Here is a 17,083-nt window from a genome sequence, read left to right as displayed (position 1 = left end):
GCCCTCTTTGACACGGGCCAAATAGACGACGAAAATCGGGTAACGAAGCGCGAAATCAAGTTGCGGAGCTGAGGGCCTACCGCGAACAGAAAATTTGAGGAAGTATCTTTTTACTTATTATGTAGTAAATTGCAGTGTGTATATTTACCTACTCGAACCCCTTCAAACCTAGGCTATAACCGCGAAAATCTAAGTTTGCCAATTTCGGGCATCTTTCTCTGTCACTAATTACACCTTCATTGAGTAAAAGAGAAATGATTCCCACAATTTGCGAATTTCGGTTTTCGCGATAGACCCTCTGTTTTTTTAGATCGCCTATTACATCCACACTTTCCTATATCGGGCCCGAAATCAGTCCCCATGTTGGGCCTGGTATTCGTTTTCCGTTTCACGGAATATCAGCACATCGTTAACAATATTTGAAATGTAAAAAATACTTTGTCTCTATTTGCTAAAAATGTTCAATGTTTGATATTTTTGCATATGAACCATTTTTTTAACGATGTGCTGATATTTGGTGAAACGGAAAAATACTCTTTCTCGGGCCTGATAAAGTGTGGATTTAATTGGCATTTCATAGCTGCGTCCTTAACGGACGTACGACGGGTAACCATGCACACGATTGAACAGGCATCGGACCGGACTGTCACGTTCCGATGCGCCCGTCTGTAAAGACTTTTAATGTAGTTGTAAAAAAAGTTAGAACTATGTGTCTTTGGTAAATTGACGGCGACAACTGTCAAATCATATAGTTTCCTTTCCGATTGCTTTTATTTTGCTGACTCAGTGACGCTTGAGAGGTTATTATTCTGTATATGAACCGGTACTTCTTGTTAATTTATACTTTTAAACATTTCATTGGGTTACTTATAAGAGTTGTAAGTATGTAATTATACCGTTGTTCAACGTATCGTTTTCCGGCCATAAGAAAATACCCAGGCTAAACAATTGTAAATGTGTAATGGAGGGTAGGAATCGCGGCGTCATGCCGCTGGTGACGACGCGCGTGAAAAAGGAGCTAAATGAAGTTATGGATCAGGGTAAGTTATTTATTTAGAGCACTAAGCTGTGTTTTTTAATCCTGTACCAGTCACAGACTTTAATTTTTGATTCATTAGTAGTTCAAACTAATTTAGTTATCAATTCAAACGGTATAAAAAAAAAAAAATAAGCAGTGATCGGAACTATGGGAGTAAAACTTTAACAAAACTTGTTGAGCGGACATAAAATAGTGCATACAGCCCTAAAAATATTCATGTCCATAGGGATAGGAATAGTATAGTACTTACAACCATAAAAATATTTACATTCATAGGTATTCGAATATGTTTAAGGCTATAAGCACTCTTTTTATGTCCGCTTGATAAGTTTTGTTAAAGTTTTACTCCCATAGTTCCGATCTCTGGAAATAAGTATTATAGGACATTATTACACAAATTGACTAAGTCCCACGGTAAGCTCATTAAGTCATGTTTTGTGGGTATTTAGACAATGATATTTTTGTTTGATTCACTTTTGCTGTTGTAATTGCAGCACCGCTCACAATCTCTGCTTAGGTTGACTGGTAGCGAATGCCTCTTTTGTGCAATAAAGATTAAATAAATAAATATTACATAGAAAACTTAAATACATAGAAAACACCCATGACTCAGGAACAAATATCGGTAAACCCTGAATGGCTTAACAATTAAAGTCCATGACCATACAAGATTGCCTATCAAATATCAAAATTCCAACCAAAATCGAAATGATGTCAATTGCCATTGCCAACATATCCTTCATTTCATTTCAGTAACTTTATCAATTTAATTTTTTTTTTAATGATTAAGTTGCCTTTATTTTTCAATGAATTTGTTTATTATATTATGTACCTACATTAAGAAAGGGTTCTCTTGATACAGGTATGCATATACTTACAAGGAGGACTCAGATCCAACTGTTGTCAAATTGTATAATGTTTAACCTAATAAACTTTTTTGATTTTTTTTTCATTTTTCATTCCATTATTTCTGGTTACCACTTTATTTTAGATTTTGATCTTTAGATTTGGCATAGCACACTAAATTGATGACTCCTAGAGTCTGTCTAAAAAAGTAAATAAATAAATGTTTATTCACATATCACGCTTACAATTAATTACATTATTTTTCCGCCAAACCACGGAGTGCTTTGTTGGCAGACAAGACTCCTATTATACAACATGTGTCTACTCTCTGGACATTGACTGAGATCACGAGTAGAGTTCATTCTCAGGAATGTTAATAATTATAATTTAATTTAACTTGATGCAACGCATCATCTACTTGGCTCCGGCGCGCCCCGTAGATACGGGATCCTATAATTACCAGCTTAGGCTGAGAAAGAGAAATCTTGTAAAACATAATAATAAAATATTTTTTATTGTGCACCACATAATGAAAGGGGAATACAGAAAAAGAACACACATTACATTAGGTAACAACATGTTCTAATATGGTAAACTATTTGATTAGATAAACATAATAAAAAACAATTTTAAAAGTTATATTAATTCAAATCAATCATCAACAAATAGGAGCATAATGTATTAGTCATTCACGATGACGACTTTAATTACGGTGTATCTATATACAGGCTGTTCTGAAATATTAAATCGTAAATCATGAATTTCTCCATTAATAATGTGACATTTGGAATGAGACTTTAAAACGACACATCTTATTCATCTATGTTCTAGAGGGTAGAGACACATTCTATGTAAGCTAGGTAGTTTATGTGTAACATAAACTTATATTATTATCTAGTACTTAACCCTTTACTGCATGCGCAGCCCTATATGGCAGTTATAGTTTTCAACTCTATAGACAGCTATTAAAGTTCATTTTTAAACAGAGACTTTTTATTTATGGCATGACTGTCTTAGCTGTTTACCAACTTGGATAGATAAGTGCAGTGTTAATAGTGTACTGTTTATCTTGCAATCAACACTTAAGAAGCATAAGTTAATACCATACAATCCTACATATAAAAGTAAAAAAAAAATAGGAAACATAGCTATGACCTCACATACACGCACATACTTTGCAAGCTCGCAGTTCAATGCTAAATCTTCTTACCTCTACAATAAAATCAACAGGGAACTTGATATTTACTCAAAACCATACGAGTGCCGTAAAACCACCCAACTATAGTCCAATACTGCAACTATGGTCCACAAGTTCAAAAGGAAATTAAGTATCTATACCAATGTTCCTTGTGGTTTACTCCTAGTTTTACCTTCCATTTATAAACATACTTTGCCTTAGAACTACAACAATATAGTAAAATACACATCTGAACGAGAAAAATTGAGTTTATTTGTGGACCATAGTTGGGAGCTTTGGACTATAGTTGGGTGGTTTTACGGTGGCTAAAAACGTTATCCTATGAGGATACGGAGAATATGTTACGATCGCCATACTAGGAAGTCCCAAACCCACACAGACACACACAATACAGTTTGTGCTCCAGAAGCGGGCGGTACGGATAATAGCTCACGCCCCTCGGCCCACCGGCTTGGCAGCTATTTATATCAAAGTCAATATATTCTTTATTCAAATAGGCCTAGCAACAAGCACTTTTAAATCGTCAAATATCATCTTAATCTAAATATCAGAGCAATTTATTGATGCAGTTAGTATTGTTCTAAAAAAACATTGAATTATTATAGATATGGGCAAACTTAATAATAAGAATTTCCCAAAAGGATCGTCAAACACCAAAATTGTATAAAAATACTAGTCTAGAAACTTTCTAAAATAAAATCTAAACGTCAAAAAATACGGTACCTATATATACATTGAATTGGCTACTTGACAGTTTTTTGTAAATAATGTCAATCGATCTTGATTTTCCTGAGGATCAAATGTCTATATAGGACTCGTGGCATTTAAGCAACACAAAGGTCAGAAATGAGAGTTAAAGTCTGACGCTCGCACTCGACGATCGAAACGCCTCCAACAAACTGATAATAATGTGATGTGACGTCACATGATATTAGTCTGTCCTAAATGTATGGAAGACCAAGAAAATTGCTATTTTGACCGTGAAATATTGCGTTTATGTATATAGTTGTCATACAATTTATTTTTCAATAACATTTAAGGAATCGAATGGTATCATTTTCTTTTTTAAATTTGAAAGTTATTTTTTTTTGTTTTTAAGCCTTCAAAGCCTTGTATTTATTTATAATCATAATATGTCTTTTTAAATTACACTTTTTTATAATGAATGGCCCATTTTCTATCCATTTAGCTCAATTTTGTTATAATATTCAACATGTGTCAGTCAAGTACCCAATTATCAATTTCATAATTATTAACATAACAATAAATAATTCATTATTTACAATTACACTTAACGCTATCTATAATCACAATTCATATTTAATGTCGCAAAATTCATAAGGACTAACATCAGTCACTTTCCATTAAGGCCCGACAGCCTGCGATGTTTGAGAAACAGACAAAGGGGGAAAAGAGCTAAAACTAATTGCAGACTAACCAAGTCTACCAAAACCAGCTATGTAAGTGTAAGGCCTGAGTGCACGCTCTCGGAGCGGAGCGTTCAGCGGGGCGGGCGAGCGTGAGGCTGCCTCAGTGCACGCTCACCGCTCGTGTGAATCGGTCGCGTTCACTATGACATCGACGTCAGACGACATTCTTGATTTCTTTTTAGAAGAGACTTTATGGCTCAAAATGTGTTGCTTTTCTACAAAAGAAGGTTCTAGTGTCGTAGTGAAGCAAAGAAGACGGTTTGGAGAATTTCCCACTTTATACGAAACCTTAAGATGCAATGGATTAAAAGTGAAAATAAATACTTTAATTTACCTTCCAATTCATTTATATAGTCTATTTTTGTATAAAGTGTGAGATGATAGCCAAGATGCTGGTTTATATTGTATTTCAATAATTATTTGTTTGCACGACATGACGGCACGCTTTTATCGCCGCTGCAAATCACAAACAAGTTTGAACCTGTCTGTGACGCCCCGCTCGACGCCGCATTGCCCGCAAACTTGCCCGCTCGGCATTCGCTTTGAGCAGCGTCGACTCAGGACACCAGTATGAGTTTCTTTTGTTTAACAGTACCTGGGCGACCGAGCTTTGCTCGGTTATAACTATTTATTGTAATATGGTGGTGTATAGGTGATAATCTACATAAACTTTAAAATGTGAACTGACAATTATTATTATTTACAATCGATTTTAACCTTACAGCACTTGTCACAGAGTAACGCCATCTATTGTCAATTTCTCTTATTACATAGATCATTTTTTTACTAAAGTAAACTTGTCTAAATCAATAAAAATTATATATAAACTTGAACATATAAAAAAAAAACAAAAGTTAGTCACCGGGCGAGATTCGAACCCGTAACACTCGTTTAGCAGTCCGCGTCTTAACCCGCTGGACCAGACGTACAGTGGCCGGCATTACGAAATTAGCGACCATATTCTGCGTCGAAAGAAAAACGCATGAAAACTCGAAAACCACGCGTTTTCCCAAACATAAGACTAATCTAGATAGATTGTATACCCCCAAAAAACCCCCATATACCAAATTTCAGCGAAATCGTTAGAGCCGTTAGAAAATAATAACTCTTTTTATTGGAAATTAAAGAAATGAACACCACACCACATCCGAGAATTCTGTGACATTTATTTGAATTTTATTTTCCTTTAATTTTTATATCTGTTATTATTATTCTTGTTAATAATCTGACATTGTATGATTAATATGTATCTTTAATGATTAGTTGTATTATATAACGTGTAATGTATCATGCATTTACGAAATGAATGAATATGAATACACATTGTAATATTTCTAAGCATGCTCTATGTAATACATAAGCTGCTTATAAATGTGTTTATTTTATTTTGTTTAAAATCGTAAAAAGCTTAACACAAGCATGTTTATAAACCTCATAAACCTGCCTCCCAACACAGGCATTTATTTGCTTACCGGGTGGCTGGCTCCATGTCCTGCATCATGTACATACATGTGTGTATTTATAAAATAAATTATTTTGAATTTTTTGATTTTGATTTATTAGCTTGGTATAGTGACCCGGCCTATGAAGCTGATGGTCCTGGGTTCGAATCCCGAATCCCGGTAAGGGCATTTATTTGTGTGATAAACACAGATATTTGTTCTTGAGTCATGGATGTTTTCTATGTATTTAATCTTATGTATTATATATATCATTGCCTGAGTACCCACAACACAAGCGTTCTTGAGCTTACCGTGGTACTTAGTAAATTTGTGTAAGAATATCCCTATAATAGTAGCGCGAGTTGTAAGCTAAATGAGTTGTCGAAGGAACTTGATATTGACATATTCAATTGTAAAGTTCCTAATGTGAGGCATAGTCTGGTTAAGCGGTGTTTATGTTTCTTTTTTTTTGTTTCTTTATTAATTTTTCATTACGCGATTAAATGAATTTTATTCATCAACTTAGTGCATTAGCGCCTTGATATGAACTTTAAAATATGCTTTATCAGCATTGACATCTGATATATTTTACTGTATGTTCTTTTTTCTTTCGAACTTCGAGACCTCAATTATTCTGGACGCTAATGAACTAAGTGTTTCCGAACCTAGGGTCTATTTTAATGGCTTCTATTTCTTCTTGTATTTTCATTTTCAATTGTGTTTTTGTTTTTTTTCTCACTTTGTACGCATGTGTGTGTGCGTCAGTGTTAGCATTTTTTTATATACTTTGTAATTACTTGTGAGTTCCTGTAATTGGCTCTCTGTATTAATCTCGTTGTCCTATTGTAAATGTAAAGCTGTTGGTTCTCCTGAACATAAATAAATAATATTTAGATTTATTTATTTATTTTTCATTTGTCATATAAAGATCCTGTTTTTAACAGTTGTAAAAGAGGAAGCAGATTATAGAGAAGAGGAGTGCGTAAAGAAAGCTTCATGCTCGGACAGTGATGATGTCAGCGAGTTAGCGGCACTGGCAGGCCGGTACACCGAGCATGTGGTCAAAGGCGAGCTCTTGCTGGAGCCAGGTACTGTGCAGGAGCCTGATGTCACACTTTTGTTTCATAGTGTTGTGTTCCTGCCGGTGAGTAAGGTTTGCCAGAGCTCAACGAGGGGGGTGGGGTTAGGGTCGGCAACGCGCATGTAACTCCTCTGGAGTTGCAGGTGTACATAGGCTATGGAGACTGCTTACCATCAGGCAGGTCGTATGCTTGTTTGCCATCGACGTAGAATAAAAAAAAAGTAAGTTGCTTTATTTTATGTGTAGGAGTTAATTATTGTCTTTTATATTCGGTTTTATATAGGCATTTGAATTATATCATTGTTAAAATAAAACCATATAGCGTGCATGAACTATAGGAGGCAGCACATGAGCCGTCAGATTTTTGGCGCGAGGCGTAAATGCGATGTTTTTTGTTCCGATGTAGCCCACAAGATGGCAGAACCTACTATGCACAAGAAAACACGTGACGTGTACATGTGCATGTTTATGGTTCCGATTCAGGTCACAAGATGGCAGACCCTCCAACGCGCACGGTCCCTATACAATATATGTACAGTCAATGTATTACATATCGATACGGCGTAAAATATATACACCACCTTATTGCCTATATATTAAGGTTGTGTGTACATATTTGTCACTTTGTCCGTATCGATATTTAATACCTTGACTACAATAAAAGCAATACAAAATAATATAGGAAACATTACATAGTGTGGAGCCACAACGCCCATATCCCTTACAAGAATAAAAAAAAAAAAAAACAAACAAAGAATAGGCATCGCCATTCAGCGAGGGAACGTAGCCAGCCTTATGGGCACCCTTCCGCAGAGAACACACCTGGGGGACTTTTCATAGGAGGGGCTTTATTATTATTATTATTTTTCCCAACCATCATTGCCATCATTTTGTTAGGTTGTAAGTTTAGGTTCTAAGTCACGTTTGGTATCATTTTCAAGGAAATCAAAGGTAGACGCAGATTTCATCTAAAGCGGTTATTGATTCCCCATACAAACCTACCCTTTTCTTTTCACCTTTAACACATTCACTGCCGGGAACCCACCTGGTGGGCGCTCGTGAACTTTGTTCAGATGCCGGACAACACGCTGGGCGGGTTGTTTTGTACGCAGCTATAGACCACCAGTTTCAGGGGTAGTGCGCCGTTTTTTGTCTGGCAGTGAATGTGTTAAGGGATTTTTTTGGGATAAAAACTGTCCCATGTTCTTTCCTGGAACTCAAACTATCGTTATATCAAATTATGACTGAATTTGTTTAGCGATTTTAGCGTGAAGAGGAATATCCATATGTTTTTTTTATTTTTTTTATTTATTAATAAAACTTAAATCTATCATTACAGGTTTAGCCTAATGCGATGTTATATATTTTTACTTTGGAATGATATCAATATGATAGAATTAATGAACTCGGCATCCCCGATGTCTATGAAAACGATACCAAACTTGGCCTAGTAGCTTAAACGAAGATATCAAGCCCCCCCTCCTAAATTAACACCAAAAATCTTGGTGGCTCTACTTCTTAAATGCTTGGTTCCTAAGGACCAATCTTGCCAAAGGAAATCTTATGAGCTGCACCTTCGCCTAGCGTAGTGGTTGGTAACTAATAAAATTGGAATTAATTAGGTTTTTCTGGTGTATCAGTAAATTGCTCTTACGATATCTTATAGTTACATTTGACGGGCGGTCTGGCCTTGTGGGTGGGGCCTATAAAACCGATGGTCAGGGGTTCGTTTCCCGGTAAGGGCATTTATTTGTGTGATGGACACAGATAATTTTTCCTGAGTGATGGGTGTTTTCCATGTATCAGTGGCGGATCGTTCAAAGAACTCGATTCCCACCGGCTTGTCTAATTTCAGCCAGTTAAGTACTTTCACGATCGGTTTATGGAGAAAAGGAAAGCAAAATTAGCTTCGGGTTTCCTACGAATATTTGTGACGCACCGCCACTGCTATGTATATAAGTATGTATTTATCTATATACGTATGTATATCGTCGCCTAGTACCCATAGTAGAAATTTTGCTTAGTTTGGGGCTAGGTCATCTGTGTAAGATTTTGCCCAAAATATTTCTTTATATTTGTCTAAAATCTGACTTCTATTAAAGGTATTATATTTTCAGCCACGTCAGCTATTGAGAGCGACAGCGAACGACAGGAACCGGCTAAAAACAGCGTCCGCAACGGAGATCAATTCGCGCTCAAGAACTGCTGGATTCGGCTTGAGCGCTATGACGTCGTGCGTTTCAGAACTCGCTCTAAAACACCCGATACTATTAAAGTACTTAGCAAAGAAAGTACTATAGGCGTTCAGAAAACAAACAGAAACAATCTAATGGTAACAAAATACGTTTGTGACGTTTGCGGTAAAATTTACCAACAAAAAGGCCATCTAATACATCATTTGAAGTTTCACCAGCGGAAGAAGAACATGTCAGGAAAATCCTACTCCTGTCAAATATGCAAAAAACAGTTTGCGTATTCCAGTTCCCTTGTCAACCACCATAGAATACACAGCGGTGAAAAACCGTACTCGTGTAAAATATGTATGAAAAGATTCACACAATTAGGTCACTTAGAGACACATAAACGAAGCCATTCAGAAGCGAGACCGTACTTTTGCGAATTATGTGGAAAGCTATTTAAGCATGCGACCACACTTAAAGCTCATAGAAGAATCCATACTGGCGAGAAGCCATACTCGTGTGAAGTTTGTAAAAAGAAATTCGTTAAATTAGGTGGCTTGACAATACATGAGCGGATTCACAGCGGGGAGAAGCCTTACGAGTGTGAAATGTGCTTTAAACGATTTACCGGTTCCGGTGATTTAAAAAAACATAAACTTATCCATGGTGTTAAACTAAACTCATGTGATATATGCAAAAAGAAGTTTACGTTACCGACTCAATTGAATAAACATAAACGAATACACACTGGAGAAAAACCATTCTCGTGTGAAACCTGCAAAAAGAGATTTACAGAATCGGGTGCTCTTAAGATACATATACGAACCCATACGAGGGAAAAGCCATTCTCGTGCGAAATATGCAAAAAGTCGTTTTCGGGACCGAGTGGTCTAAAAAGCCATAAACGAACTCACTCGGGAGAAAAAGCCTATTCTTGCGAAGAATGTAAAAAAACCTTTGCTACTACTACTTCTTTAAGAAATCATAAACTCATCCACACTGGGATAAGGCCATATTCTTGCGAAGAATGTAAAAAAACCTTTGCTACTCCAAGTTCTTTAAGAACTCATAAACAAATTCACACTGGCGTAAAGCCATATTCTTGCGAAATATGTAAAAAGGAATTCAGGCAATCGGGTAATTTAAAGATACATAGACTAATCCATACGAATGACAAACCTTACTTTTGTGAAATATGTCCTAAACGTTTCAACTATTCTAGTAGTCTAGAGGCACATAAAATATTTCACTCTGGAGAAAAACCATTCTCGTGCCATATATGCGCAACGCGATTTAAACGTTCGGGGGATTGTAAGAAACACCAACTGGTCCATACTGGTGAGAAGCCGTTTACCTGCGGTGTTTGTGAAAAGCGGTTTTCACATGTTTCAAGTCTAAATAAACATAAACGAACCCACACTGGAGAAAAACCTTATTCTTGTGAAATATGTAAAAAAAGGTTTACAGTAAAGCCGACTTTAATAAAGCATAGGCGGACCCACACTGGAGAAAGGCCATACAGCTGCGAAGTGTGTAAGAAAACGTTCATTTATTTGGAGAATTTAAACGAACATGAACGAATACACACAGGAGAAAGACCGTACTTTTGTGAAACATGTCCGAAGCTATTTAAACGTTGTGGTGATTTAATTAAACACAAACGAATCCACGCTGTTACAAAGTCGTATTCTTGTGAAATATGTAACAAAGAGTTCAGACAGTCACATTATTTAAAAGTACATGGTCAAAAGTACCATAAAGAGTTCTCCGGAGTGTCATAAATATTGTTTTTGGATTTGAATATGCCGAGGACATGAGAGGCTTGATTATTGTGTTACAGTTTTTTTGTATTGTGTTCTAATGAAAGAGTATTACCTTTTTGGGGTCACCCATTAATTACGTCACACGAATTTCGAGGTATTTTGACCCTTCCCCCCACCTTGTCACACTTGGTCACCTTTAGCAAACCCCTCCTCCATTGGTGTGACGTCACATTTTTGCAATTTAGTTTTCAACGAAATGGGCAAATCGAGTTAGGTATATTTTATCAAAATATTTTTGCAAAAATAATATATAGTAATTTTATAACAGAAAACCGATTGGGAAAGAAAAATAACCGAATAAAAACGATTACAGGTCCAAAAAATCGTTGTTTAAATGTCCATCAAATAAATTAAAAAAAAAATCGGTTACCGATGAAGTTAAAGTGACGTCACAAAGTTCGTGACTCCCTCCCCCTTGTCACAACATGTCACATTTTCTTGACCCCCTCCCAGCCCCCTAAACGTGTGACGTAATTAATGGATGACCCCTTTTTACGTTCATATTTTTGTTTGGACTTAAGAGTCCTTATTCCTACAGACGAGCGTATTTTGTAAAATGCTTCCTTTTTCATTCAAGATTACGACGTAACTATTAGTATTTATTCAAAAACTGGTAACGTACTTAAATAATCGGTTCCTAAACTAGCGGCTCCAACAGTTCAAATTTTCATTTTCTCTTTTAAACCTCTTTTTTAATGAGTTTTTTTGGGAGTCTTTTCCAAATTTTGCAGTGAGATGTGGCGTTTCGGTTCTCAATTTTGCTGTAAACAAGAATCATTTGGTACATGAATGACTACAATTTGATTCAACATATCTCGTACGAGGGGCTGGAATGATTAACAATCGAAGATTCATTTGAAAAAACTGATAAAATACCTTCCGAGTTTTCTTCATTTTTTTGGCGAAAACAGGGTTTTATTATATTTTTTTTCCGCAAATTGTACGCATATTTTGCTTTAAAAATAATATTATAGCAAACTGTAACTTTATGTTAACCTATAAAAAAAAAATCATAACTATGGGACCTACATTGCCGTAAATTTATATTTTTTTAAAACACGTATAAATCACGCAGCAGCGACGCCCCGCTCTCAGTCCGCGCGGAGCGCGCTTAGAGGACGGACCTGTGCTCGATTGTCAGGCATTCGTTGCGATCGTAATCAGCTACGGAGTTCCGAGAAGTGCTATATACTGCGATTAGAAAATCTTAATAAAAGTTCATTTTTTACACTATGCTTAACAGACTCTCGCTTATTGATGGATTTTCAGTGGTCCTTTTTTTTATACTACGTCGGTGGCAAACAAGCTTACGGCCCGCCTGATGGTAAGCAGTATCCGTAGCCTATGTACGCCTGCAACTCCAGAGGAGTTACATGCGCGTTGCCGACTCTAACCCCCTCCCGCCCCTCGTTGAGCTCTGGCAACCTTACTCACCGGCAGGAACACAACACTATGAGTAGGGTCTAGTGTTATTTGGCTGCGATTTTCTGAAAAACGCATTTTTACTTGAAATTACGTTAGGGTTTGCATTTGCATTATTATTTTTGACCCGGATGAAGTCCAAGTTCTCATGATGGAGTCAGGAGTTGGTCACCAGAACTCCTAATCTACTCATTATAATCCCATCGTGTTTGGGCTCAAAAGATTTGCCCTGACGAACACCATCGATCTAGATGAGGTCTAGGGTCTCATGATGGAGTCAGGAGTTGGTCACCAGGACTCTTAATCTACTTATCATAACGCCATCGTGTTTGGGCTCAATAGATTTGCCCTGACGAGCACCATCAATCTAGATGAGGTCCAGGGTCTCATGATGGAGTCAGGAGTTGGTCACCAGAACTCCTAAACTACTCATCATAACCTCATCGTGTTTGGGCTCAATAGATTTGCCCTGACGAGCATCATCAATCTAGATAAAGTCCAGGGTCTCATGATGGAGTCAGGAGTTGGTCACTAGAACTCCTAATCTACTCATTATAATTCCAACGTGTTTGGGCTCATGAGATTTGCCATGACGAGCACCATCGACCTAGATGAGGCCCAGGGTCTCATGATGGAGTCAGGAGTAGGTCACTAGAACTCCTAATCTACTCATTATAATTCCATCGTGTTTGGGCTCAAAAAGATTTGCCCTGACGAGTACCATCGATCTAGATGAAGTCCAGGGTCTCATGATGGAGTCAGGAGTTGGTCACTAGAACTCCTAATCTACTCATTATAATTCCATCGTGTTTTGGCTCAAAGATTTGCCCTGACGAGCACCATAGATCTAGATGAGGCCCAGGGTCTCATGATGGAGTCAGGAGTTGGTCACCAGAACTCCTAATCTACTCATCATAACTCCATCGTGTTTGGGCTCAATAGATTTGCCCTGACGAACACCATCGACCTAGATGAGGTCCAGGGTCTCATGATGGAGTCAGGAGTTGGTCACCAGAACTCCTAATCTACTGATCATAACTCCATCGTGTTTGGCCTCAATAGATTTGCCCTGATGAACACCATCGATCTAGATGAGGTCCAGGGTCTCATGATGGAGTCAGGAGTTGGTCACCTGAACTCCTAAACTACTCATCATAACCTCATCGTGTTTGGGCTCAATAGATTTGCCCTGACGAGCATCATCAATCTAGATAAAGTCCAGGGTCTCATGATGGAGTCAGGAGTTGGTCACTAGAACTCCTAATCTACTCATTATAATTCCAACGTGTTTGGGCTCATGAGATTTGCCATGACGAGCACCATCGACCTAGATGAGGTCCAGGGTCTCATGATGGAGTCAGGAGTTGGTCACCAGAACTCCTAATCTACTCATCATAACTCCATCGTGTTTGGGCTCAATAGAGTTGCCCTGACGAGCACCATCAATCTAGATCAGGTCCAGGGTCTCATGATGGACTCAGGAGTTGGTCACCAGAACTCCTAGTCTATTCATCATGACTCCATCGTGTTTGGGCTCAAAAGATTTGCCCTGATGAGTACCATCGATCTAGATTAATTCGAGGGTCTCATGATGGACTCAGGAGTTGGTCACCAGAACTCCTAATCTATTCATCATAATGGTAATTTGATGGTGCTTGTCGGGGTAAATCTATTGAGCCCAAACACGATGGAGTTATGATAAATAGATTACGAGTTCTGGTGACCAACTCCTGACTCCATCATGAGACCCTGGACTTCATCTAGATCGATGGTACTCGTCAGGGCAAATCTTTTGAGCCCAAACACGATGGAATTATAATGAGTAGATTAGGAGTTGTAGTGACCAACTCCTGACTCCATCATGAGACCCTGAACATCATCTAGATTGATGGTGCTCGTGAGGGCAAATCTATTGAGCCCAAACAAGATGGAGTTATGATGAGTAGATTAGGAATTATGGTGACCAACTCCTGACTCCATCATGAGACCCTGGACTTCATCTAGATCGATTGTACTCGTCAGGGCAAATCTTTTGAGCCCAAACACGATGGAATTATAATGAGTAGATTAGGAGTTCTAGTGACCTACTCCTGACTCCATCATGAGACCCTGGACTTCATCTAAATTGATGGTGCTCATCAGGGTAAATCTATTGAGCCCAAACTCGATGGAGTTATGATGAGTAGATTAGGAGTTCTGGGGAGTTCTGGTGACCAGCTCCTGACTCCGTCATGAGACCCTGGACCTCATCTAGATCGATGGTGTTCGTCAGGGCAAATCTTTTGAGCCCAAGCACGATGGAATTATAATGAGTAGATTAGGAGTTCTGATGACCAACTCCTGACTCCATCATAAGAACCTGGATGGACTTCATTCGGGTCATAAATAATAATACAAACCCTAAAGTGATTTCAAATAACACTGAAACTCTATAGCACTAATGTGCGCAAACGATTGGCATCTTGACTAGGCAGCATGGGTGCGTAGCCACCATGCCAATCGATACGACAACGAAACACTATCTGTCTCTCTCTCGTACTAATATGCACAAACGATTGGCATCTTGGCTGGGCAGCATGGGTGCGTAGCCAACATGCCAAACGTTTACGATACGACAAGGAAACACTATCTGTCTCTCTATCGCACTAATATGCGCAATCGATTGGCTTCTTGGCTAGGTATCATGGGTGCGTAGCCAACATGCCAATCGTTTACGATACGACAACGAAACACTACTGTCTCTCTATCGCACTAATATACGCAAACGATTGGTATTTTGGCTAGGCAACAAGCAAGTGTGTGGCCAACATGCCAATCGTTTACGATACGACAACGAAACACTATCTGTCTCTCTATCGCACTAATATACTTTATTTATACCTGCAGTCATTTACTAACTTCTTCATTTTCCATTGGTGTGAAAGAGACAGAATAAAGAGCAAGGGTTATAGTACACTCTGTAGTCTGTACACTTAGTAGTAGTGTACATAAAAAAAACTACTGTGCATATAAAATAAAATAAAGAGTGCCCTTATGATATCATATAACACTAAAATTAATGTTGCTTGAAATTATATTGAAAACTATCAAGATTATTCTAGTCTGCATTGAAACGCGCATCGCGTTGCCGGCGCTCGCGTACCGAGCGCCAACGCCATCTATCGAGCGTTATTTCGTGAAATCGGAGAACGCTCCAAGGATTAAGGGCTCTTAATATTGTAATGTTGTGTTGTGGAATCACGGAGTCTTTAGTTATATTTGTGTCATCAAATTGTTTATGCTTATTATTGATTAGATGATTTGACATGGCGTTTGACACATTTTGTTAAAACATAGTTTGTAAGTTGTATCGGCAAATAAATATAATTAACAGTTTCGGCTATTTCATTAAACGATCCTAAATACCTCATTTTAGCTTACGAACACAATATATCATATAGTCTGCTTTTCTCAAAGAATGCATAACGGGTGTAGCTGTACAGTATTGGCAAATTTTTGAAGGTTTGTTGACTGGGTGGATCCACTTTTTTTTTTATTCTGGTCCTTCAGCCAGATGACAAAATTAGCGTAGTTTATGTAGAAGAAATATTATAGTTAGACCAAGATAACTCTGCAGCGATTTTGATAGCAAAGACCGCAACTGTTATATTTTATAGCAATTATACTTACGTGATTATCAGGGATGATGGCAAGAGGCCTGATGGGGTGCCTTAGTTCCTTGGAGCTTGGGACGGATGTTAGTGTGGGTTGCTTCCTGCGTAGACACTGACACCGTCCCACCAACACCGGACTAATGTAAAAGCGGGCGCAGTGGCGGAAAGCGCCGGAATTTTGAAACGTAATAAATGACGAATGAATGAATGAGAGAATGGACGAAGATCGGAACGTAAAAAGAGCGTACCTGGGTCGCCTAGCAGGAGGACGTCCTATCGGACGCCCTAGGTATCGCTGGAGCGACATGGTGGAGGCGGATTGGCGAGAGGTCGCACATGACCGAGAAAAGTGGCGCTGTCTTGTGTCGGAGGCCAAGTCTCATTTTGGGTCGCTGAGCCAACGGAGTAAGTAAGTTAGTAATAAATATAAGTGCCTCGGTAGAGAGTAGCATTTTGTACCATTTGGTGTTGAAACTCTAGGTCCATGGGGTCCCAGCGCGCACAAGTTTTTTGGAGAAATCGTTACACGTCTGGTTGACGTAACTGGTGACCGAAGAGCTGGCGGCTTCCTCGCACAACGTATCAGTATTGCGATACAACGAGGAAATGCCACCAGCATCCTTGGTACAATGCCTCAAGGGCCTATTTTAGATATAAGCTAGTTATAGTAAACCTCTATCTATATATATCCAATATGTATATTATTATTGTAAATAAAGTAGATTGTTTTAAAACCTACCTCATAATTTGTTTAAAGAAAAGCGGTTAAACTCACGTAAATTACCTATTCGTCGCTATTGGCGACATGTTTCTAACCCCTCGGGGTTCCTTCCTCAGGCTTGAGTGCTCACGACGGCCTGCGACGGCACCTTCGATGCTACTAAAAAGCCGTTACTAAAAAAATATGATCTGTCAGATTTAAGTTCCAGGCGAATGTTGCTCGAGGCAATGGTATACGGTCTGTAATAA

General features: G+C 38.3%; 2 protein-coding genes across 3 annotated transcripts in view; both read left to right on the top strand.

The window, feature by feature from the left end:
- Positions 1-17,083, top strand: part of LOC133531493 (endothelial zinc finger protein induced by tumor necrosis factor alpha-like) — a 33,298-nt gene that overhangs the window by 9,960 nt on the left and 6,255 nt on the right. The window lies entirely within an intron of this gene.
- Positions 779-11,557, top strand: LOC133531491 (zinc finger protein 271-like). Of its 2 annotated transcripts, XM_061869744.1 has the most exons (3): positions 779-1,040; positions 6,900-7,043; positions 9,154-11,557. In XM_061869744.1, exons 1-3 carry the CDS (start codon positions 962-964, stop codon positions 10,995-10,997), a joined length of 2,067 nt encoding a protein of 688 aa, XP_061725728.1. In that variant the 5' UTR covers positions 779-961; the 3' UTR covers positions 10,998-11,557. The 2 variants fall into 2 exon arrangements, with proteins under 2 accessions (XP_061725728.1, XP_061725729.1); XM_061869745.1 differs by lacking the exon at positions 6,900-7,043.

Source organism: Cydia pomonella, chromosome 25 (assembly GCF_033807575.1).
Source record: "Cydia pomonella isolate Wapato2018A chromosome 25, ilCydPomo1, whole genome shotgun sequence".
Lineage (NCBI taxonomy): Eukaryota > Metazoa > Arthropoda > Insecta > Lepidoptera > Tortricidae > Cydia > Cydia pomonella.
The sequence above is the reverse complement of the archived record's forward strand: the minus strand, read 5'-3'. Positions and strand labels throughout refer to the sequence as shown.

What these genes read in the sequence shown, in the direction of transcription:
- LOC133531491 (XM_061869744.1), top strand. Translation starts at nt 962, where the DNA reads ATGGAGGGTAGGAATCGCGGCGTCATGCCGCTGGTGACGACGCGCGTG. An exon ending in AAATGAAGTTATGGATCAGG is followed by an intron (nt 1,041 to 6,899) that starts GTAAGTTATTTA and finishes TGTTTTTAACAG; the next exon opens with TTGTAAAAGAGGAAGCAGAT. An exon ending in CGAGCTCTTGCTGGAGCCAG is followed by an intron (nt 7,044 to 9,153) that starts GTACTGTGCAGG and finishes TTATATTTTCAG; the next exon opens with CCACGTCAGCTATTGAGAGC.